This window comes from Triturus cristatus, chromosome 3_2 (genome assembly GCF_964204655.1).
Source record: "Triturus cristatus chromosome 3_2, aTriCri1.1, whole genome shotgun sequence".
In the NCBI taxonomy this organism is placed as follows: Eukaryota; Metazoa; Chordata; class Amphibia; order Caudata; family Salamandridae; genus Triturus; species Triturus cristatus.
This window is the reverse complement of record NC_140584.1, coordinates 201884649-201910617: the sequence shown is the minus strand read 5'-3', so window position 1 is coordinate 201910617 and position 25969 is coordinate 201884649. Positions and strand designations below refer to the sequence as shown.

Genomic DNA, 25969 nt, shown 5'->3' with positions numbered 1-25969 from the left:
TGGAGGCGCATGTGCACCGAGCACTTGCACCACCTCCCACGCTGGTGTTGGTGGTGTTTGAAGCTTTAACAATAATCACCAAAATCCTTAAGTACAGGGACACAGATGCTATATTGCAGATGATTCATCAAAAGGGGATCCCTGCTTCGAGGACCGCATCATTCGGATATTTCTGGGTTATACACAGCAATTAAAAGCAGAAAACGTTTGGGGGAGTGAAACAAAAACGGACAGCAATGGGGTTGAAATACAAGCTGTTATACCCTAGTAAACTCAAGTCCTCCATAAGAGACGGTCTCATTTTTTTGAGACACCAGAGGAGGTATGGGACTGCCTGGACATCGCAACTGCAGCAGAACTAAATACCAGTTTACCTCAACAATACAAATCTTACCAAGATGTTTTCAGTTAATCTAGTGCAGAAAAATTACCACCACATCGCTCGTATCATTGTGAAATCGAGTTGATTCCAGGAGCAAAAATCCGGTGTGGAAGAATTTATGCTCTAACACAACAAGAAAAACGTCATCTCCGTGACTATTTAGAAAAATATCTTAAGAATGGTTTTATCAGACCCTCTAAATCTCCAGCCGCATCGCCTCTCTTCTTTATACCTATGGCTAATGGCGAATTGCGTGCTTGTATTGATTAGAGAGCCTTAAATGCCATCACTGTTTAAAATCAATACCCATTGCCTTTGTTTCCAGTACTCCTGGATCAGGTTCGTTCGGCCACCATATATACTAAATTGGATTTGAGGGGTGCATATCACCTTGTGCGTATGTGTTCCGGAGATGAATGGAAAACAGCTTTCAAGACTCGATATGGACTATTTGAATATTGTGTAATGCCGTTTGGTCTCTGCTACGCGCCAGCCGCATTTCAATTTTTTGCTAACGATGTTCTTCAAAAAGGTTCCGTCATAGTATATATCGACGATATTCTTATATAGTCAACATCACAAATGGAACATGAACGACATGTAAGATCAGTTTTGGATACCTTACGACAACATGGTTTATATTGTATATTATTGAAATGTGAATTTCATGTGTCAACAGTAGAAGTTATGGGATTCATATTGTCACCCCAAGGAATAACCATGGCACATCGAAAGGTACAAGCTATCCAAGAATGGCCAAGACAAACCTCAGTTAAAGATATTCAAAGATTTCTGGGGTTTGCTAATTTTTATAGACGCTTTATTAACCATTTTTTTTTTTAAGCAGCTCCACTAACCCGCTTGTTACAAACAGACGTACAATTTCTTTGGGATACAAACGCAGAACAACCTTTCCAAGTGTTAAAAGGGGCATTTGTGTCTGCACCAGTATTACAACATCCAGACGTCACTCAACCCTTCATTGTTGAAGCTGATACTCCAATCGGTGCTGTCCTATCACAAAAAGATCCAAATGCCAATTATTTACATCCAGTAGCATATCAGTCAAAAAAGTTGTTACCTGCTGAAATCCATTATACTATAGCTGAGAAAGAACATCTGGCCATTCGCTTAGCATTTAAGGAATGGCGACATTATTTATTGAATGCAAGGTTTCCAGTGACAGTTTACACTGATCATAGGAATTTACAATTCCTAAGATGTGCTAGGGCATTAACACATTGCCAATTACAATGGACACTATTTCTTGCCGAATTTGACTTTAGTATTACTTACCGACCAGGAAGTAATAATGCTAAAGCAGACACCTTAACGCGTTATAAAGAAGGAACTTACTCCTTAGTCAAAACAACTCCCCCACCAATAATTCCAGCATCTCAAATTGTAGTATCTACAGTATCTATGCAGTTTTGGGAAAACATTAGATAACAAATGCCAATACATCGATTGGTAGCATGGCAACAACGAGATAAAAAATTATCCATTCTTAAAGCATTACCATTCCAAGACAATTTATTGCATATCCCTAATAAGAAGTTACAAAGGCAAGTATTAAAATGGTGCCATGATCACCCCTTGGCAGGACATCCAGGTCGTTTAAAAACTCTGGAATTTGTCAATAGATATTTCTAGTGGCCACAATGGAAACAGGATGTTTTTAAATGTGTACAAGATTGTGAAACCTGTGCAAGGGCTTAATCTGATCATTCAAAAAAGAAAGGACAATTAGTCCTGTTACTTACTCTAAAATGAAATTGGGAAGATATTTCTGTTGAATTTATCACAGTTTTTCCTAAAGATCAAGGGAAAGACACTATATTGGTCGTAGTAGATCGACTTTCTAAAATGGCTCATTTTATTGCATGTTCGGCTTTGCTGACCAGTTCTGAATTGGTAACTCTTCTATGTCAACATGTAGTGCGTCTTCATGGAATTCCGAGAACTATCACATCAGATCGAGGTTCACAATTTACCTCACGATTATGGAAAGCCTGGTGTGATGCACTAAAAATATGAAGTAATTTATCTACCAGTTTCCATCCAGAATCGGACGGACAAACCGAAAGAGTGAATCAACAACTAAAACAATATTTACGTTATCTATCACTTAATCATGGCTCTTGAGTCGCTCTTTTATGGGAAGCCGAATTTGCATATAATAATCATATCCGTACCTCTATTAAAATGTCTCCATTTTATGCGAATCATGGATTTCACCCTCATTTTACACTATTATTAATATCACAAGTTGAGTCTCCATTACCACAAGTGAAAACACAAGTACAAAAGATGTCCAGTCGGTTACATCAACTTCATACAAATAAAATAAAAGCTAAAACTATTTACAAACATTTTGCTGATAAGAAAAAATTACCAGGTCCTATCAACTCAGAGACAAAGTCTGGCTGTCTACTCGAAACATACACTTTAAAAAGAAATGTAAGTTTCATCCACGTTGCATAGCACCATTTGAAATTGTATCTAAAATTAATCCTGTATCCTTTAAACTGAAATTACCTAACACCATGAGAATTCTCCTGTATTTCACACTTCGCTGTTAAAGCCAGCTAGAGCCAGAATGAAACCTAAACCCACTTCACTTATAATCAATGATCAAACAGAATATGAGATACAAACAATTCTGGATTGCAAAAGAAAAAATTGTAAAATCTGGTATCTGATATCATGGAAAGGTTACGGTCCAGAAGAAGACTAATGAGAACCAAAAGAAGCAATACATGCTCCTCGTTTGCTTAAACAAATTTCATACATCTCACCCATCAGCACCCAAGTAAGGTTAGTGGTTCTATTCTTGAAGGGGAGGACTGTCATGATCTAGATATTTACCAACCAGAGAGAACATCTAATGTTTGTACCAAACAGAGAGAACACCCAAAGATGAAAACCTACAGCAGCAGAATCCTGTTTTAAATGTCAAACAATAGTAAGACTCTACAGAAGATTATAAAAGACATTGTTGTTATGAGTTAATAATAACAAAAGAATTGACTAAAAGACGAATTATAGGAAATACAATAGTTTATTCCTCTAGTGCACAGCGTGTAAGGGACAGTGATGTTTAAACTGTCAAGAGACTCGAAATCTGTGCAATGCTCGGCATGATACACCTTCAATTGTGTACCTAACCATGTCATTGTTAAGTTTCAGGAGTGGCAGCAGTTTACCGATACGTTGTTGGAGGCCTCTCTGCGTTTTGAAGCAGCGGGCTCTCCTGTTCCCTGTTTGGTATGCGGTTGGTTCAGAACGTTTGCTAACATTTCACCGCTCGTCTACTATTCAGGTAGGAGCTTTGATTCTTCATCATAGACAAGCAAAGACCACGAGCTAAAGCGTACTTAATGCCTTGAGTAGGAATTGAATATATTTTGTAAACTCTTGTAGCAGTGTCCCGTTTTACCATATAAATGCCTTAAACAAATTCCTGCCCTACACCTGTAGCATGAGACCCTCATATAGGCCCCACCAGCCAGAATATAAGAATGTGTGTTAACTTGACCATTCTGTCTAAAACATGTACTAGATACCATAGGCCTCAGCCCACTGTCATCTTGATAAACAAAGTTACCGAGCCCCACTGGTCTCAAATGTGCATTTCTGTCGTACACATCACAGTGAGCCAGCACAGACACGAAACATCCCATAGTTAGAGGAACAACATGGGGCTAGACTTGGGTGGAGGCCAGCTGGTACATTTCATTGCTTCATAACTGATATTTGATGTTTTTTCTGCTGGCTTTTGAAACTTCGACAGCAACTTGCCATGAGAACATGACCTGTAACCTTTGTTAAAGTTCTGCTTTCTAAAAAGTTTCCGAGAAGGGATGCAAATCTGTTTTGATAAATGTCTAATTTCATCATGATCTACGGTCAAGCATTAGTTGACCCTCCGATAACACTTTTTGCACCATGGTGTCACTTCTGCATTTTTAATATTTTGACGAAGTAACTGAAGGCTTGCGATCAAGAGCACCTGTCAGTGTTCTGACCCTGTGGTTAATAGTTCTGCATTAAACAAGTATAAAAGATGTGCTCCACAGCTCATGCGCTGACCAACTTCTGCAGTGCCTTGCACGAGTCGGTGTTCCCGGTCGACCGCTCTATTTTGGGCCTAGCCTATTTGAGGTTGTAGTGTTCATAATAGATTGAAAATCTTTGTCTTTCTTTCTCGGTCTCTCATCCCCTCCCTTTTCCTTGTATTGATGCACTCTTAAAGCTCATAGTATTGCATGGTTTAGCTTATTATTTGAGGTGTGTCTCTTAGACACTTGAACATCTACTACAGATTGCACGAAGTTATTTGTTGAAATCAAACTTTGGCTTTGACATTTTCTTGTTTAAATTTGTTCTTGAATAAAAGTGCCACTCTAACTCAGTGCCTACGTTTCACACAAGTGTCTTATTGCTTTTAGATAGCAGCACCGCTGCTCAAATTAAGCTGGGTGAAAAAACCCCCCTGCAACACTCTCGGTTAACCTGTGGAATCCTGAAAATACATTGAAGATTGGAGCACTTTTTAAAGACTTTCTCAGTGAAGCTTTAAAAACATTTTTACGTTGTGAAATAACAGCGGAAATGGAACATTACTTGAATATAACCATTTTTGAATACTTTTGAGAACAGTCACAGAACTTTACAAGTATATCTACATTTCCTAGTTCTGGAATCTCGTTTTATTCCTTACATGTAAATTGTGGTCACAGTAGTATAACATATGTTTAAATAGGAGAATTATGTATTTGAAGGTCTAAATCTTTTGAATCTCTATTTCAGATCTCCCTCCCTGCAGTACCCGCCCTAATTTCCCTTCCCCTCTACTGGCCATTCTGATGCTCTGTGCTAATATCATAGGAGTCGGAACTGCCCGAAGCTGGGCCTCTTGAGGGTACTGCTCTTGAGTAACATTGTGGACCGTGACATGTTCATAATGATAGATTAGCACATAAGAACAAAATTGCATCGCTATTATCAAATTTGCCCATCATGAACTCTCCATCAACCCCAACTCAGAAATACCTGGTCAGGCAGGCTCTGTGACCAAGGCCTGAGCCTGAGATTACTGATTGGCAGGTCACAGGTGGGGTAACATGTAGCCGGCAGACAAACACGCGAACAGGAAACTCTGGTCATTCCCCAAGATAAGTACTGCAACACCACAATAAAGAACACATGGCCAGTAGGGTGCGCACATTCCCACAACACTATAAAGTAAGATGCCACATAAAGCTAGAAGCCAATGAGGACACAGCACACACAGTACACACAGTGATCATGCGCCTCTAATGCTGGAGATCTGGACATGTTACCTACTGGTCCACATTGTGTCCACGCATGGTCGAGGCCCACCCGCATTTGTTATCAGGGGCCTAATTTATGACTCCAGAGACAAGGCCTGCATTCTTTTACCAAAAAAGGACCTACAGAAGTACTTTATGACACCGAAAGAACTGTATAAAACCCTGTTCAGATTGATTGTGCTTCGAGACAGTCCTCAGACCCGCGTCTGTACCTGTGTACCCGGCCGAAGTGTTTAATTAAACCAAACGTTCCTGTTTTGCCAAACAACTCTTGTCTTTTGTTTTTTTAAGGTAAAGTCATATTCGAGCAACAAATTTATTTTGTCTTCCTTGATTCTATGTGGTTTGATCAAGTTGAGAGAGGTGGATACCCTGACAGGATTGTGGGTGCTTGTTTGTTGAAGGTGTATGTGGGGAAGCAGAGAGGAGTTTGATTGGGTTCTTTCGGGCTGTTCTCATTGGACTGGCCCGTAGACACGACTCGCCTTCGCGATAGTATCCAAGTATTTCGATAGAGGGATTCTTCACTTTGCGCTATGACAACCGCATATACTGGAGTTAGCAGGGTTAACGTATGGGTGGGGAGACACGGTTTTAGTTTGCAAGTGTTCACCCCGGGTGAGGAAGTTGTTTATTTTTTGTTTCTGCAGCTTGTTGATACGCACTGCCCTTTTATGTGGTGGGCTGGAGGATTGGGATGTCTGTGATGGCCTGAGCAGGGGGTGACGATGTGTCTAGTTCGGACTAATGGGTGACAAATGAAAGTGCGGGCCTGAATATCTTAGTTAAAAATCACAGAGTAAATGTCTATTTGAGATGAATTGGAGTGCAAGTAGTATTGTTGTAAGAAACGCACCTGATGGAAGGGGAGGTGCAGAAATTGCTGAAAAAGTGGAGGGGGCAGTTGTTATCTTCAACCTGCTCTATTTACCCCAGGGGGGTCTCCGTATGGATGGCCCAGCAGATTCTGTTCCGTCCTCTTGGGTTTTTGGATGATGTGGAGGGCAGATATGTCCTAGTCCATGGGTTACTGGATGGTGTGGAGGTGTGTTTTGTGAATGTATACGCCTTGAATTTGGATGTCGGGGAGGTTTTCAGTGTGTTGGAGGAGAAACTCATCCCGTATGTGGGCTTGCCCATTATTTTGGCTGGGGATTCTAATTGTGTGCTTGATGGGTGGTTAGACACCATGCACGCATCGGGACCAAACCACGTATGACTGCTGGGCTTCAAGAGTCGATGACTTTGCTGAACCGCAGAGACTTCTGGAGGGAGCTCCACGCAATTGTGCAAGTGGTCTCCTGCTTTATCCCTGTCCATGACGTGTACAGTCATCTGGAAAGATTTTTGGTGTCGGGAGACAGTCCTGCCAATGTGTTGGGACCCTAGGACTTGGTGCGATTCTTGTCGGACCAAGCACCACTATTACTGGAATACGGAGTGGGGAGACATCATTACAGGATCTCATTGTGGCGGCTCCACACCGAAGCACTAGGAGATCCAATTTATGGAGAGGAGATCCAGACGGTCTTGCAGGTGTATTTTGACACCAATTGGAATTCAACTTCGTTGAGAAGCACAGAGTGGGGTGCCTTGAAAGTGGTAGTGAGGGGAGGAAGCCTCTATAGGGTCTATGGCACTCAGGGGAGAATGGAAAGGGACCCGTTACAGGCAGAGGGGTATTGACCAGCCTTTAGCAATGAGCGGGAAAGTAGGAATCAGAGGGTGGTACACTGACAGCTGCACACAGCAATATGGCGACTATCTGGGATAGATTGGACCATTACACTAGGAGGGATTACAGATAGCGAGTACATCGGGAGGGCGACTAATTTGGGCAATTGATCGCGTGGCACTTAAACAAGAAGATCCTCCTTTCATTTTATCCTTGTCTTGGGTGGACGGAACCACAGTGGCCGGACAGCTAGGCATTAAGGCTTTGCTGAGAGACCACCTGGCGGGGTAGATGAGGCACTGATGGTTGACATGAGAAGTGAGTGCTTTCTTTGACAGAGTGGTGTTGCCCCAGCTGACTGCAGAGCCTGGACGGGGAACTTGGAGGGGAATAACTCCATGCAGCCATACGTAATATATGCATGGTAAAAGCCCAGGACCAGATGGCCTGCTAGTGGAATATTATCAGGCATATTCCACTTTATTTGACCCCAAGCAATAGGAGACGCTCATGGAGACTTGGCGCAGGGGCATGCTACCAGAGTTTATGCGAGAGGCGCTTATTGTGGTGTTCCAGGTGTCTTATTGGCCACTGTTCATGTTGAACATACACACAAAGATCCTTTCACTAGGCTGCGGTTGGTCATGCGGAGTCTGGTGGTGGACGATCAACGTGGGTTCATGCCGAGGAGGGGTGTCCATAGGAATCTTAGACAATTGTCCCATGTAATGCACTTGCTCCAGGGGATGGACCTGGAAGCAGCGCTTTTGGTCCTGGACATCAAGAAAGCCTTCGACTCCCTGGAATGGGAGATTTGTGGGAGGTGATGAGGAGTATGGGAATGAGCTGGTATTTTTGTCCTAGGTGTGCCATCTCTACGCCAAACCCATGGACCGAGTGTGGACAGGAAAGGTGGTCTCCAAAGCTTTTCGTGTGGGGGAGAGATACAAGACAGGGTTGCCCCCTGTCATTAATCTACTTTTCCCTGGCAATGGAGCCCCTGACAGAGTGCCTGTGGCAAGACCTGGAGGAGTGAGGCATACGCATCGGAACTGCGGTGTATACAGGTTTGATGTATGCGGACGACACACTCCTTTACTTGTGGAGGCAAGGGACTCAATACCGTTATTTCTGTCAGTGCTGGAGGACTTTGGTAGGGCATCTGGCTTAAAAGTCAATAAAAGTAAGACAGGACTCTTTCCGTTAGCGGACCTGGTGGTGCGTTCGGGGGATGAGATTCCTGAGGTGGTTCTGCCTTGGGAGACGGAACAGTTCAGGTATCTGGGTATGCAGATTGTGCACGGCTTGGGACCCCAGTATGATCTAAATATAGGGAGAGTGATCAATGGTTAGTGAACCTCAATTCAGTTCTGGAATGCACTACCGGTCTCAGTGATGGGCGGGGTAGCTCTGAGTAAAATGGTGCTTTTGCCCCACTGTCTATACACAATGCAAGATTCTTTTTGCGACTTGCTGAGGGCTAAATTCACAGAACTCAATAGTCTCTGGTCTACTTGGTGTGGGGGGCAAAAAGAACTGGGTCAAATTAGACACCCTGAAACTGGACAATGAGGAGGGAAGCTGGCGCTCCTAGACCTACAGCTCTATTGTATGGCTGGACTTTTGCAATATGCTGCATTATGGTGTGCTGAGCGCAATTGGAAAAAAACTCCTATTAGCTGGTATGGTGGAGGTCAGTGATCTCTCCAGACTACTTATGTGCAGCGCGGGAGTGCCAGCAGATTGCCTGCACATTGTGTGACAGGTGGCGAGGGTCTAGGCAGTAAAGCGAGTCCTGCGTAGGGCACCTTATGCCCGGCTTCTCCCTCTCCGGTGGCTGAAGCCTTTCCATCAAGCACAATCGCTGATGGACATGACTCAGTGCCTGGCAGGAGGCTGCCGAACGGCGGGAGACGTATATTTAAATGGTGCCTTCATTTCAATAGTGAAGGTGTACCGGGACAGTTTCTACAATTTCCCAAGATCTCCCACACTGCCAGAGAGATTTGGCTGACCTTCCCAAGGGAACCGGAGGAATCTCATACGCTTAGCGATATACTGGGTCTGGGAGCAACTAGGGGCCTCATAACAATTATATGAAGCACTGAAGGCTGACAGAGGCGGGGATGTAGGGACTGCTCGAGCCAGCTGGTCCGTGGACCTGGAGGTCCCCCTCAAAGATGCAGAATGGAAGCGTGCCTGCACCCAAGTGAGGAACACTGCTAGTATTCCACGCTTTAAACATCTTCACTTTTATTACCGTCACTGAGCGTATCTCACACCACAGTGATTGCATAGTATTCTCCCAGCTCGTATGGCTGCTTGCCCTAGATGCGACTTGTCCCGGCCCATTTTCTTTATATGACATGGAGCCGTCGACAGTTTGGGGCTTAATGGGTTGGAGTGGTGCGAACACTTAAGGAGGTCACAGGCAACAAGTTGGAAAGGACGGTGCGACATTGCCTGCTCGGGCTTTTCCCACTCTCAGAAAAATGGGTTACAGATTTGCGCTGCTGGGGCTGGTATGCCTGACGACCCTAGCGCTACATTGGTTTGCTCCCTCATCCCCTCCATGGCATAAATGGTTGTCGGACCTGAATGAGTGGTCTGTGTCAGAGGAATGTAAGCTGAGCTGAGTGCGGATGGATGAGAATGTGGAACAGGACTTGGAACTTTGGGGGGAGGAGGTCAAGAGATTAGGAAAGGTGGATGTGACAAATGGACCCCCACGGTCTCCCCCTGCGTTGTTCCAGGAGACTCCTTAGGGGTGAGAGCAGACAGAGTGGCACCTGCTTCTGTGGGTTGGCAGCTAGTAGACTGGGTCTGAGTTGGACTAGAAATCCGGGCTGAGCCAGCTGGCAAGTATACGGAATGGTAGCTGCTGGTAGAATGGGAATGAAAGCCCCTCAACCAGTGAGGACAGCCGTGTCATCACTTAGAAAATGTGGTATTAAACTATGTACTGTAACTGATAATGCTGCAATGTTTAATTTTGTTCACTCTTCTGTACCTTTTCTTGAAAAGTGCAAATAAAAACAAGTTTAAAAAAAACGTAATCAAGATTATTTGGATGTATGGTTCACACACAAACCTTCATGGACCCAATAGTATGTCCTTCTTTAGCTTTAACTAAGGCCTTTGACTCAGTATAGTGGCCCGATATAGTTGCCATTCGTAACATATTAGGATCTGGCCCATATGTCCTATCACAGGTATGACTGTATATACTGAGCCCTTGCCTAGGGTCAGGGTGAACTGTGTCCTGTCTGACCCTACTGAGCTACAGGGAAAAACAAGTCAGGGCCGGTCTGCTCGTAAAGTGTGCCAGCAAATTGTTTGAAGAACTTTAGAAAAGCACACACAGATTGTAGCAACCACTGAAAACTATTTTGGGGCACGCTTTGCAAGCAGACCGGCATAATTCAACACAAGGAAATAATATGTACATAGAACATTCCCCTACCTGAATGTCATACCCTGAGGAGGTTCTGTCTGTGCAGGAACAAAATGTGTTAGTTGTTTTGAGGATTTTATGAAGATGTCATGAAGATTCATCAGATGAACAATAAAGGACTTTAATCTTGAACATATATATTGGACAAAATTCTTTATGTCCCTTTGATATGGAATCTAGTGACTTAATATGAAAGCTAAAAAGTATGGAGTTACCTAATGTATACTAGCTAGCCGATAGTTGCCTCTCCATTTTTATAAGACAGTATAAAAGGTGTGTGCTGTGATGCCAGTCTACTTAGTTGCCCAATTTGCTGAACTTTCCGAATTAAGACTTGAACAGTTAAAAACTTTGCACAGGGTGTATTACACAAAGAACTGAATGCTAAGATTTAGGAGGGCAGATACAGACCTCTAACGCCAAGGTATGTGGCCAGCTGGAGACTTACTCCATACTCTATGTCTTTGCAGTAAGTTGCATGCCTCTAGGAAACCAGTAAGTAATTTATTGTTTAGTTAATTAAACTCACAATATAAGAACATAACCGATACATTTAAAAAACACACAAAATCCGCCCTTATTTCAATTTGTACTGCGCGTTATAAATTATACCTGAGTATCTAGTCTTTTACGTTGAGCTTGCTGGTAATACAATGTGAGTGAAAGACCGCATTCAGTTCTCAGGTCAAATTGGAGATTTTAAAAGTCATTTCAGGTTTAAAGTGCCTGTGCTTCAGGATGTAAACATGGACTGCGCAGTCTAGCCAACCATTCGCATGGCCGGATTTAGTGTGCCAATTAAAAAAGACCCAGCGTTTGTGTTTACATGCTAAATACTATTTTGATGTTTACTGTTTGCTTTGTGACTCGCATTTGACTCTCTCTTCCCTTGTATCGAAGAACTTTGTAAGTCAATAATTTAACTGAGTTTCGGCAGGATTGAAACATAGCTTTACTGCCTGTCTGCAGGTCCTGGTGCCGCTCTGTTTTAATATTCGGCACAGTAAAGTGCATCTTATGTCCTTTCGACTAGGGCAGATACAGATAACGTGCAAAAAGTCCTCATTTCCTGTTCCACAGAGGTGGCAAGTCTCCTCTCCTGGTCTCCTTTTCCAAGGCGGAAGGTGCTGGAGGATTGGTAAAATGCCCAAACGTAACCTTAGGATATTTGTTTAAGGGACTTGCTGAATTACAAGGCATTGTCTTCTGGGCAGAGTGGTAAATATAGTAAGTTCCAGACCACTGAGCAGAGAATGATCTGCCACTAAAAAGGCTGATTTCTTTCCGGATGTATGAAGAATCTGTTATGGGCAGTTGACCTTAGATGCCTGGACTGCTATGGCAAGGGCTTTGTAAATTAAAAACAAAGTCTATAACTATGCTTAATTAATAGTCAATGCACAGACAACAGTGAAGGAGTGATGTGGTTTTGGTACCTTACGCAATGGATAAACCGGTCAGCGTTATTGTGCTTTCTTAGGAATTTGGTAATAAACTGGAAAAGGCGAGGGCTGACTAGACCGTGCCGCCATTATGGCGGTCACACCAGTCCCCGGCCACCAGAAGGGGGAGGGAGGCCGCATCAGCGAGTGACGCGGCACTCCCCCCATCCCCCCTTGCATCGACCAATGAGTGAGGTGGCTTTTTGTGCGCCTGAAGCACTCCAGTGCTTCCGGCGCGGAAACGTCCAGCTTGCGTCCAGGCCGACCGGTCTCAGCCGGTCGGCCTGGGGGCCCTCTTTAAAAGGAGGTGGTGGGGAGCAGAACAGTCTCTTGTTCTTGCTCCCCACAGACAGGGTTCACCGGGCCGGCTGCGGGCCCGTAACGTCTTCTTTCTTTTGTTTACCTAGGTTAGGCGGTTAGACCAATGAGTGAGGTGGCTTTTTGTGCGCCGGAAGCACTTCAGTGCTTCCGGCGCAGAAACGTCCAGCTTGCGTCCAGGCCGACTGGTCTCAGGCGGAAGCACTGGAGTGCTTCCGGCGCACAAAAAGCCACCTCACTCATTGGTCGATGCAGGGGGGTGGGGGTGGGGGGGGAGGGGAGTGCCGCGTCACTCGCTGACGCGGCCTCCCTCCCCCTTCTGGTGGCCGGGGACTGGTGTGACCGCCATAATGGCGGCACGGTCTAGTCAGCCCTCGCCTTTTCCATATGGTCTGGTACTTACCCATGTCCCCTACTCTAACTACAGACCCTGGGGTTATGGATGGCATTTGGCAAGAGGGCAGATGTATATTGTTCTGTAATAGTCAATTATGGAGCCCAGCATGGCCTATGACATACGTATCCTTTAGGGCAAGTGCCACAGGAGCTAGATAACTTAAAAAACATGGAGATAGTAAAAAGTCATATCCACCAAGCCATCAAAAGGCACCTTCTACCGAATGGTGACTTTGCGGATTCTTCTCTGTTCAAATCCTTGTTGGTTATAGCTTAGTGGCTGCCATTGTTTCAAAGGACTGAGCTCTATACAAAGATGCATGGCTTGTTCATCAAGGCCACCACACACCCCCTAAGGCATAACAAAATATATGAACTCACAAATCAGTTTAAGGTCTGGCTCATTCCACTGGATGGACTCACGTACAGATCTTTATCTCACTTTTTTTTACCAAAGATAACTTTAATTTCAATAAATGTATATATGTAAATATGGTTGGCCTATGTGACTTTGAATGAAAACAGTAGATGATATTTTTAGGGTGAGTTGTCAGCTTTCTAAAATCGTACAGTGGGCTTGGAGCCGGACAACTGCTGACCGTTAGTTGGCTTTATTGTCACACAGTTGCTTGCTTCTTATTCAATGGCTTGCCTAGTCTATATCGTGTTTGTCCATCCACTGGAACATAACTTCTTTACTTGTGACCTTCCACAGCACACTTTTTCCTTAAACACTAGCAAGAGCGTATGTGTTTTCCAGCTGACTCCCAGCCTCTATCCTCTCTGGGTAGCTCTCTTATCCATCCGCTTTTTTCTCACCTCACACTACTCTCTCGTTTCTTTGCTTAAGCACTCCATGAGTGAGTGTCGTTTCTTGTTTTCTCTCTTGCATGCTTCTCCCCCCCACTTCTCGCTGTTGCTCTCTCCATGTGCTTCTCTACCCCTGCGTCTGTTTCCCCGCCAATGCTAGTCTCTCACCGATGTTTTTTTTAAAAACATAATTTCATGGTTTTCATAGAACTGAACAAAGAAACAAAGGCAACTCAAATCAGGAGTATACAATTGTTCATGCACTTTAATGGAGCAGATAAGTTGATGGTTATCTTCCAACACATGAAGTTGCAGGTCATAATTGATTGTGTCACAGTAAATACCCATTACTGCTGGTAAAAATAAAGAGAGCCCTCCATTTCCTCCTCCTACCTCCCTCATCACCTCTGCCAAACTGATGGAAGTAGTATTCCAGATTAGATAAGAACTTTCTGGAACCACTTTTTGTGTATTCTGATTTTCCTCAACAGGACCCCGCCCTGGGTTGAGGATGTTCAGAGGTGCTCACCTCTGAGCCCTCCCCAGTTAGAAGGGAGCTATCAGGCGTGTCCGTGTCTGTATCTGTGTTTGTGTCTGGGGCCATAAGACTATCCACCAGGTGTTCCCATGCTGAGGATCTATCCACTGTTCTCCTTCCTCTTTTCAATTCAAAGAGTAGTAAAACACTCTCTAGACCCGCCCATTTAATCAGTTCCTCCCACCATTTATTCAGTCTCCGTCCTCCGGTAGCTTCCCACTGCATGGTTAGTTCCCGTTTGGCTAAAATTAGCGGCAGGCCGGCAAATCTGGTTGTGGTTTTGCGTTTAGCAGGACATGAGAATCCTCCCAGGATGCAAGCTAGCGGTGTGTAATGGATTTCCTGGTGAGTAATATCACTGACAAAGTCCATTACTGCTTCCCATAATCCTGTCAAAGATGGGCAGGCCCCTACCAAGTGGAACATTTCCGCCCCAGGTTCCCCACCTCTAGGATAGGTGGCCGTCGTTGTTGTGTAAAGTCTATTGATCTTACAGGGTGTGAGAGAAGTCCTGTGTAGGAAATAAAACTTAATCAATTTAAATCTGGCATTACGAGATACGGTGGGCACCTACACCAGGATCTTAACCAATCTGCATTGTTAACCTGTAGTGGTAGGTCTGTTTCCCATTTGTCCTTCAGTCAGTTCTGTGAAGGCAGTAAGAACATTGGTGCGTACGGCTCGACATAAGCATGTAACCGATTTGAAGTGAGCCACTGCAGTATAGAGCTGTTGACAGCATTGGTGAACTGCAGTTTCCAATTCCCCGTTTCCTCAATAGTTTCGCACTGTAGCCACTACTGCCCGCTGTAGTAGGAATTGACCATCAGGAATGTTATATTCCACTGATAAATCCTCAAACAAAAGCAATGTTCCATCTCGGTGAAGGTCTCCTACGCGGGCTATCCCATAGGTGGTCCACCTTGCTATTCCTCCCAATGCTCCCTCATGGGCTATCAGCCCCAGCCATCGTAGCGGCAAGTCTGACGACTAAGGAGTACGGGTTTCGTGTAAGTAGCATCACCAGCATTGCAAAACTACCAAGAGTTCCTGAAAGGCAGTGGGCAGGCGCTGCTGGGAGACCAGAACGACTCAGGACATGTCCAGCAGATCAGGAAGTGAGGTGATGGTTCCCTTCTCTGGGCTCATTCTATAGAATATCCACTGATTAAACCATTGGAGCTGCGATGCTAAGTAATATTTCTTTAGGCCTGGTACAGCTATTCCTCCCTCCATCACAGGACGTTGCAATTTGGACAACGCCACTCTGCGTCTACCCATCCCCCAGATCAGCTCCAATAATGAGGAGTCCTAGTCCCCGAATAGACGGTGAGGAATTAGTAGAGGCAACATAGAAAAAAAATCAAGTAATCTTGGGAGTACCATCATTTTGGCGACCGCTAACTTCCCTGCAACGGATAATGGCAATGAGTTTCAGAAGTTTGCACTGAATCGTAGCACTCCAACATCCACTCCAATATTACTATCTGCCAGGTCTCGGTGATCATGGTATATTTTAACTCCCAAGTATTTTTCGGCAGGCAGCATTCCAGGCGAGGCCATGCAGGTTCTGGGAGAAGGAGAAGTCTCGATAGAGTGGAAATAAATGGGACTTTGGCCAATTAATGTTCAGGCCCGACACTGTACCAAAAAGTCCCAACAGATCTATTGCCCAGGGGAGTCTAGTGCTACATCTCAGAGGAGCAGCAACATGTCATCGGCATACAGTGTCACTTAGTGAAAGTGTCCTCTAACTTCTAATCCACAATAAAATCTACCTGTGCGCGTGCTGCAGGCCAGTGGTTCCACCGCTATGGCGTACAGTAGTGAGAAGAAGAGGCACCCATATCAGGTTCACTGACCTAAAGGATATGAGTCTGATATGGTTCTACCGGTGTGGACTCGCGCTGTGGGACCTGAGTAAAGGAGTTTGGTCCATTGGATAAAGTCAGGCCCAGACCCATCTGTGCCATGACCCGATACAGGAAATCCCATCTCAGGCTGTCGAATGCCTTTTCTAGGTCTATTGCTTAAACTGCTGCTGTTCTCTTTTCCACTTTCATAATCAAGAGAAGCCCATGAACAGGGATCACTGTATCATGCCATGGGATAAAACCCTTTTGATCGGTGTGGATCAGGGTGGACATGTGGAGGAGACGAGTTGCTTGTATGCGAATAAGGATCTTACAGTCCACATTTACCATGGACAAGGGGAGCTAAGCTTGAACATCCATTTTTAATTTTTTTTATTTTACAGAGTTTTATATAGCGCGAACTAGACCCGAATCGGGTATCAGAGCGCTTTACATAGCACCTGTTGCATTACATGAGGACACATTCATTTTTTTTTTTTGTTAGGCGCAGGGAGGTTAAGTGATTTGCCCAGAATCACAGGATGTTCAGCGTCATTGCCGAGACTCGAACCCAGTTCCCCGGCTTCGAGGTCGTCCATGGGAGGGCGGCCTGGCTTCAGGACTGGTCTCTAACCCATGTGCTGCTGTGGTGTTCTCTACATCTCATACTTCTCCCCCCTCTTCCTTTCACACCCTCAATGTGCTGCATTTCACTTTCGCCTTCCCACCCACTCCTCCGTTACCCCCACAGGCCCATCAAACACCTGGATTCGCACGCATGTGTTCTTAAGTGGAATGACTGGGCCACCACTGCACTTTCTTTGTTATTTTGACAATGCTGCACAGCATCCGGACGCTGAACAGCTCTGCCAAAAGCAATTGGCAAAGTCGAAAGGTATCAAAGGTGAGACCTACTGACTTTGCCAACGCATGTTTTTAAATTGAAAAACTGTCTACAACTAGCACTCCATCACTCTTCCTCCCTCCATGTATGCAAACAATTCTCATTTCATAAGCATTCTCAAATTATCACCAAGCTTTACATTGCAATTTTCAATGGAATTAAGCTGCTTACTTTGAAAATAAACTTTTAACAGTTTGAGGGTACATAATAAGGTTTCCCTGTACAAGAGAGATTCATTTAGTTTCCATTTTAATTGCTATTTTTACAAAAAGGCTGGAAAACAAAAACCCTTCATCTCAAATGCTAAAGCTTTACATTTTCTTATACCACCATTTATTTTTAAAAATGCCCAAAACGGCGAACACAAAGATTAAGTATTTCATGTAAATTAAATGGCATGACAATGTCCACATGACAATGTCCATGTTTCATGCAGTGACATCAATGCAGACATAAGTGATTCAGTGGCACCATTTATTCATCCTCACTCATTTAGCCTCTGCTCATATAAAACCACCTTCATTCCTTTCCTCAACGCATCCACACCATCACTCAGCCCCTTCACACATTCACCATCACTAGGGGACTCACTATAGTTCAATCACTTTCTTCAGTAAAATTCTACACGGTGGCATGTATCACAGGAAAGAAAGAACAGATGCAAACGAATGTTTGTTTTCCCTTGTCCGCTAAGTATGGAGGAGGCCACGATACTGAGTGCACAGGGTTATTATCTGCATTTTATTTTTTCGAGATGAGACTACTGCATAGAGAAAATATGGATATGCTTTATTTGAAATCATAGGTTATTTTGTTGGTAAAAGAGGTACCTTAAAGTTGCAAAATAAAGCATCGTCCTTGCAACGATATTTTAGCGGATTAAAACTATGGCTTACTTGTCAGGGTTCTTCACTCTAAACGTTGCATTGATGGCTTTTAATCTCGAATCTGCCTGGAAAGCAAACAAGACCAAGTTAATTTAAAATACTAAAGAAACATTTGATTTTATATTCTTTTTTGGGAGAAAATGAATTAAGATGCGTGGCTTGTTAACTGAAAGCAATTCAGTGAACTCTGGTAAACTTTAAAACTAGGAAAACATTGCATGCTGTTCTCTATTGTCCCCACCCCTCATCCCCTTGACTCATTAGTAATAGCTTTTACCATTTATTTCTAAACAACCGGTCTGCAGACACATCTGCACACGGACATCATTCACAACTGATATTTCCTTACATACAGCTCAATCTTCGATCGCTGCTCTTACACATTCAACAAAGTCACAATCTAAGTCTGCTTCCACCTGCGGCAAGCACCCAGAATCTGGCTATGTCCAAAGTCTCCTAGATAAGCCGTCATTGAATGGCCCCTCCCATCAGGTGTCTTTGGTGGCATCTACTTACAAGATCCAAACCGTCAATATGTCCCTCGATTCACTCACCCGTACAGGAGGCTATGGAGCAGGCAGTGGCTATGAAGGGGGCCATGTGAGACTGCTGTCCCAGGGCCCGCCTTACTATGGCTCCGCAGACTGGGCCAAGTACAACCATTTCCGCACTTGACTTTCAGTGGTAGCGAGGGTGGGCAGTCAGAGGCTTCTTAGGGAGGTTAGTGTGGGGGTACTCAGGAATTAATACCGCCGCCTCTTACCCCATGCAGCAGCGCAATAAGATTTTTTTTTTTTATTTCAGTCTTTTTATACATTTTAATGCAGTTTTTTCAAGGAACGAAAATTCATGACAATACATCAATCCATAGGCCTGATATTAAAACAGTTTCCCACCCCAAACTGAAATAAATACATGGCAAATTACATCGTCGCATACTCATACGATTCATAATATAACATTTTTGCCCTCCCGAACAATCGTAAATACAAACCCAGTAAGCTCAAAATTCTTTCTCTCCTCCTCCCAGCACTAATAATGGCGGAGCTTCACTTCAGACGGTATTCGTTTTACATTCTAAACGTCATTAAAGAGTGCCCGTGCTCCCTTAAAGTGCAATTATTCCAGGGAAAGTAAATTCATCACAAAATATATCATCACAAATTTATAGGTGAAGATGAAACATTCTTCCACCCCGAATAGTCAAGATGAAGATTAAGAAATACTTTATTCGGTTTAGAAAACAAAAACCATGAAAGCAACAACATCAGATTACAGATTTCGCAGGGAGAATATAAAAAGAAAAACATCGGGTCATATTATATTTCATCAAAGCCCAATTGTTTTCCGAAGTTTAAAAACATTTTTAAAAAAGCTTAAAACTACGGTGACAGTTAGAACAGTGTCCATTCGTTGTAATTCTAAAAAGGCTGGGCAACATTTATTTAATTTCTGTTCTTTAAGGAAAGGTATAATAAATTGCCTACGAGGTAAAGTATAAAATTTACAGAAAAATAAAATATGGATGTCAGATTGGGACGAAGAATCATCACACGGGCATGAAGACAGATTGAACGACCATAAGATCGTTACTGGGAAGGTTAGGAGTCTAAACACAAGATTTAGTCTAAAACGAGTCAGAAGAAATTCATCATAATTTGACAACGGCAAAGTTAAGTATGGCTGTACTTTGCTAAAAGTTAACAAACAGAGGTGCAAGGTTACTGACTTTTTCTTCGCTTCCTCTTGCCTTCTTATATCCTCGAAGTATTCCATACATAGCTTAGTCAAGAGCTTTCTGGATATACTCTCCGTTGAGAGTGGGTCTTCGTAGTATTGTTGACAGCCAATATTGTCCAAAAAGTTTTTAACATAGTTTAGCCAGTCAGACCTACCCACGTTATCCAGAGTTAAAACATCCTGAAGGACAGCCCCATTCATAACACACTCCCTTGTTGTCCATACCCTATGCCACAAAAGAATGGGTTGGATTCTAATGATGTCAGATATATAAGGTAGGCCAAGTTCAGTGTGACATATGTAGGTCACAACACTTTGAGGAACTGCCAGGACGTACCTCAAGAACCTATTCTCAACTTTTTGAATGAGATCAATATTGGAATACCCCCAGAGGGCCGAGCCATACATAGCTACCGAGATGCATGTAGCTTTATATATTGTTAACATTTCTTTTATTGGTTTCTTGCCCAGTTTTTTACTAAAATTTTTCAAGGCCATTGTAGTTTTTTGGAACAAAAGAGTTCTGGCCTTTACCGCACTGGTCCATGCCCCAGTATCATGGAATAAGACCCCAAGATAAGAGAAGGTAGGGACAATTTCCAAAGGGACATTATTCAAAAACATTCTTTTTATCCGCTTTCCAGAGCCACTACCACAGTACATAGAGAAGGTTTTGCTACAATTAACCTTCAAATCTAAACTAGACATAAAAATCTCAAATGATTTAACCATGTTTTGTAGTGCCATGGGGGTACGGGCCATCAGAACCGCGTCATCCGCATACAGGAGCGCGGGGATAGACCTCCTCCCAACCTTGGGCATATCCCCGCATTCCTGCAATAGGTGGCGCTCCAAGCCATTTATGTAAAGCAAGAATAAAAAAGGGGCCACGACGCAGCCCTGACGCACACCCCGGCCCACCTCAAACCTTCTTGTGCACTGACCCTCGTTACCATAACGGACCGAGGCAGTAGCCCCAGAATATAAATCTTTAAGAAAGCAGAGAATAGAATCTTCCACGCCCATCTCTTTCAAAATTGCCCAAAACTTGGTGTGTGAAACACAATCGAACGCCGATGAGAGATCCACGAACGTAAGATACAAACGTTCGCCCTTTATCCTTATATACTTTGATTGGAGGATCATTAGATTTAAACATTGTTCGACTGTACCAATGCCTTTTTGAAAACCATATTGCAAGTCGCTCATCAAATCATTTTCCTCGGCCCAGTTTTGTAATCTTGCCAGAATAATTCTCCCTAGGATTTTAATGGATGAATCCAAAAGGGAGATAGGTCTGTAGCAAGCACAACTTTGTCTGTCTCCCTTCTTATAGATGGGTACAATGATTGAGGTAAGCCAAGACGGGTTTAAACCCCTTGCCAGTGCTGCATTAAAAAGTTGAACCAGCATTGGTCCCCAGATCTCAGTATTTGCTTTGTATAGATCTACAGGGATCCCATCGGGCCCTGCCGCCTTACCACCCTTCATTGCTCTCAGGCCCGCGATAACTTCCTCCAAAGTTATTACGAGTCGGTCAACCCCCACATCCATATTAGCCCTTGCTCTGGGATCTGTACTGTGGCATACATCTTGGGACTTATAGAGAAATGAAAAATGCTCCACCCAATCCTCCTCAGCAATAGCAATCTCTATACGTGCTTTGGAATTATCGTAAAAGAACGGAGTATTTACAGCCCTCCAGAATGCGGATGCATCCTTGAGTTGCGATGCTTCACATAAAGCTGCCAAGGCCTCCTTTTTAATAGTGTTTTTCCCATTTTTTAGGGCATCATTATATTTTATCCTACACCCTCTAATTTCAATAGGATTTCGAGGAATCCTGTGAATTGCACGTTTTAGGTCAGTAAGAGACCGTGTACAGAAATTATCGAACCAACTTTTCTTACCCTTAGCCCTCTTCCTAGCCTGCACCCACAGGTTATCCTTTATGGTGGAAGCTATTATATTAAAATGCTCAATTATCCTCTCATAGTTGGACTTTTCGTCCAAACAAATAGAAAAACTGCTTTGGCAAGCGTTCAACAGCTTGCCCAAGAACATATCCGGGACCACCTTACCCCACTTTAAGTTGTACCCATTCTGTCTACCTAAAACTACGTCAGGAGCGGTACACACAATGGGAACATCTTCAAGGCCATCAAAGAAGGGGTTATCAATCTCCATTATTTGGGGCAGATGGTCACTTAATGGTAAATCCAGGATGTTTGACTTAATGATCTTATGATTGCAATTATTTGAGACGATGATAAAATCAATAGTAGACTGTGCTCCTCTACCAATAAATGTGGGAACAAAGGTAGTAGGTTTTTGGGCAATTTCATTAGCATAGCCCAAGTCATGCATAAACACTATATCATTTAATAAGTCCCCAAGAAGGGAGTGATTAAAATGAGATAAATTTATATCCTGCTCTATTGTTAAACCGCAGATGCCCTGGTTACCCCTAGGGCAGAGTTTTCAATTAAAATCCCCTCCCCATAAGATCATAAATTCCCTGCCAATTTTATCTGTAACTTGTTGTATATCCTCCCTCAGCATAATTAGGATGCTAGGGATTTCTTTCCTTGGAATATTGTTATAAAAATTTATAAAAACAACACTAAACCCCTGCTTATTTCTTAGGGTGATTAGTTGATAAAAACTAGATTTAGACGTGAACTGAATCTTGTTGCATTTAAGCTGGTTGGAAACCAGGGTAAGTAAACCACCCTTGGCTCTTCCATGTTGGCTGCCCTCTGCCGAAGTAAAAAAGCTTTTAAAACCATTAAAGAATACTGGATCTGTAGACCAGGTTTCTTGGAAGGCCAGTATATCATGTCCACCTATGACAGTTTTCCAAGAAGGATTTTTTATTTTCTCCTTTAGCCCTGCCACATTCCAGAAAAGGACTGTGCAAGTTTTCCTTATTTCATTTTCCCCAGGATCACATAAGGGCCCTTTATACGTTTCCTTTCCAGATTGCTTGTGGCTACAGCCTTCGTTATTTCCCCTGTCCTTGGCATCACGTGTACTTATTTCCTTACAACAATCTTTCCCAACATCAGCGATAGTCACACTGTGAACGGTATGAATTTGTGGGCTGTCCTCATTCAAGACCGAGGGTCTCTGTACTTTTGTGTTATCATCAACTGTGTCAACAGGCCCAACTGAACCTAGCAATAGTCTGTCAAGAGTAGCCTTCTCGTGTCAATCCACGCATTCCAGGCCCGAAAAAACCTCAAACCGGTTATGGGTTGGTATATTGTGGGAAAATGGGACCATGCCTCTATTAGCCCACAAGGAGTTATCACCATGATTCGGGCCTCGGATGCAGGGATAATGCTGCCTAGGATAAAAATTAGATGGATTGACTGGTTGCAACAGTGGAGTCCGGCTATAGTCATAACACTTGAAGGCAGTCCTATTAACTGAGTGCCTTTTTACCTCCTGATTCTTGCGATGTTGGGCTAGAACATAAGGATAGAAATAATTTAGGTAATGGGTAGAGATGGAATCATTGCTACTTTGATCAAACCAGTCCCCAATGTGCCTAACGGCTCTATGATCTTTAAAATTTACAATGATCACATCACCTGTTTTGTCTTTGGGGCGGGCCCCCACCCAGTAGCAGCACCTAACGTGTAGAATTTCTCCGTTTATATGGGCAGGCAAGGGTCTATTATTGCTCAACCAGTAAATAACTTTATTCCTTAGGGCTTGATGGTCTTCCATATTTTCAAATGAGAGCTCAGGGACGCCCACCATAACAATCACGTAAGCTTCCGGCGGTAGATCTACAATACTGTGAGAATGCCGATTTTTATTTAGGGGGTTTCTGCCCTCGCTGTCCTTATTGGCCTTAATGGCCTTATATTGTAAAGGTACTGGGTTTCCTTCCAAAGGCAGGTTAACCGTCGTTAAATCCCCTGCACTTTATTGGGGTTCCATCCTATTGACAGACTTTTTTGTCAGCAAGGGCGCATTTGCCTCCTTAAATTGGGAAGGACAAGATAAGGTTTGATTACTCTGGATAGGTTTAGGGGAGGTTACGGAGCATAATGGGGCTGGTATTGATACTTTCGACACTTTTGCAGGTGTTTTGCAAGAGTTCATGTTACCTAAATTATTCGCCAAGTCAGAGAGTGAAGATGAGTTTTCTTTTACTTTATTCTCAATCCGATCCAGGTGCGTATTAATCATAATGATTTTTTCAAAGAGGGGCTGCATGGAAAGTTTAACCAGATGCTCAATCTTTTCCAGAAGGTCACCCTCGTTGATAGCACGGCATATAGTCTCAGGGGGAATTGATGGATCCTTCACAATCCTCAAATTTGGATGTAGATTCCTCTGGGAATTCTCTATTTGCCTCTCCAGCAGTGGACCTCCCTGCTTACGATCAGCTTTGAATGGGGGCATATCTTTTGGGAATGAATAAGATGCTGGTGAGAACTCCGGGTAACATGATGACCCCCCTTCATCACTGCTAGTCGAGAAACTTGGGAAGAACTCGCAGATTTTTTCAGGCGTGCTGAAGGGATGACCATGATCATTAATACAAGGACTAACCAGGAGTTCCCCCGCATCCTACACAACCCCCAAATTAGGTTAAACAATGTGGTCCTCTGGGGAAGTAATAGGGTGAGTCATCAAAGGATTCATAGTCCCTGAGTCCCCCTTAGAGGGACCCTTTTTGTGTGTAGTAGTTGCTGCTCTTTGTTGGTTGTCGTTCCTCCTATGCCTCCGAAGTGCTTTTTTATATTTCCGTGCCGATTGAACGGGTAATGGGGCATACTCGGAAGCAGCCTTAGCAGTAGCTAGTTGGGCTACATGACTCTCGTCATGCACCTGAACTAAAGTCAGTGCAGTATTCCCAGCATTAGTAATAGAATTGCTAGGCACGTGTATGTCTACCAAGGTGAGGGACAGCTCTTCAGATGACATGATAGGGGCATCCTTTCCCAAAGAGGCCCTTCTGGCAGTATTAATCATGTTTACCTTTTTAATTAGATAATTGTCCAAAGTACCCGCCCCTTGCTGAGTAGACGCACTTTTACCCTTGGCCATCAGGTACTAATATAACTAATCACTGGCTACAAATGGGGTGTATGCAAACTACACACACAATACTAAACCCAGCTAAGCGACAACATTTACACCTGTAAAAAATAGAATGACCAATACTTGCGCAACCAGAGTCTCGGGCCCAGTCCAGTCTCCTCAGGCCTCTGAGGGCCACAGAGGGCCCGCCCTTTGCCCGGGCTTTAGCCCGGCGCTGCCCGCGCGCTGTCCCGCGACGCGGCAGGTATGCTTGATTTTATAGCGCCTCCGTGCGCGTGATTAGTGTCAGCTGTTCCGCTCTCCGGAGCTGGGGATTCTGGGGACTATAGTTTCCTCCTCACAGCGGCCGCGTCGTCAGCAGAGCGGCGGCGGGAGGAAATGAGGCCAGCAGCAGCCACAGCGATCACCAGGAAGGGCAGGTAAAATTACTGTAAGTCCCCCAACTTCACCACCACATCAGGGCATTGAAACATTCTTCCACCCCGAATAGTCGATTAAGCACATAACCTAATACATCCTTCCGTGATCAAGGGACTCATTTTAAACTTTTTTTTTTCCAATCAAAATCAAAATCCTTCCACTCCTCCTTCAAGCGCTTGCAGTGACAGTGCTTTAATTCAGTCTCCAATCATTGCAACTGATAAAGTGATATAGGTCAAAAGGTGCTGGTGCTTGCTTAAAGTGCCAATGCTGAAAAACAATTTCAATACTAATTACAATACAAATATTAATACATTATTAAACTCTAAATGTGACAGTGCACAACCATCTCCAAAGTGCCTTGGCCTCGATGAATATCACTGAAAACTGTATTAGAGACCATGACGCTATTCCATCAAGGCCCATTTCCTCCATTTCTTGGGATATTGTAAGGAGCGATTAAATCTGGAGTGGAACCAGGCTTCCGCTTGCTGAGATTCCACTTTTTGTCCTCCCATTCTGTCAGCCCAGAGTGCCACTAAAAGTTTGGGTTGGGAACGGAAACTGACAGCAGCCACGCCTCTCTGGGACTCCGAGATCCTCGGTGATCTTTGGAAGTCAAAGGGATTCGACAAATGGGACCTTATTGGGATCGCAACCATTGGGGATGTGTGGATTAAAGGGACGGTGGTGCCTTTTACATATTTACAGCAGAAGTATGAACTTGCCACCACAGAATATTTCCGTTACCTC

The 25969-nt window shown here is 43.8% G+C and overlaps 1 protein-coding gene across 2 annotated transcripts in view; it reads right to left on the bottom strand.

Annotated features, from left to right (window-relative positions):
• SNX4 (sorting nexin 4) overlaps window positions 1–25969 on the bottom strand; it is a 467422-nt gene that overhangs the window by 170583 nt on the left and 270870 nt on the right. For both annotated transcript variants that reach the window (XM_085647507.1, XM_085647506.1), the window contains one exon: window positions 18005–18060. In XM_085647507.1, the coding sequence (XP_085503633.1) occupies window positions 18005–18060 (56 nt within the window). The remainder of the gene's footprint in view (window positions 1–18004; window positions 18061–25969) is intronic.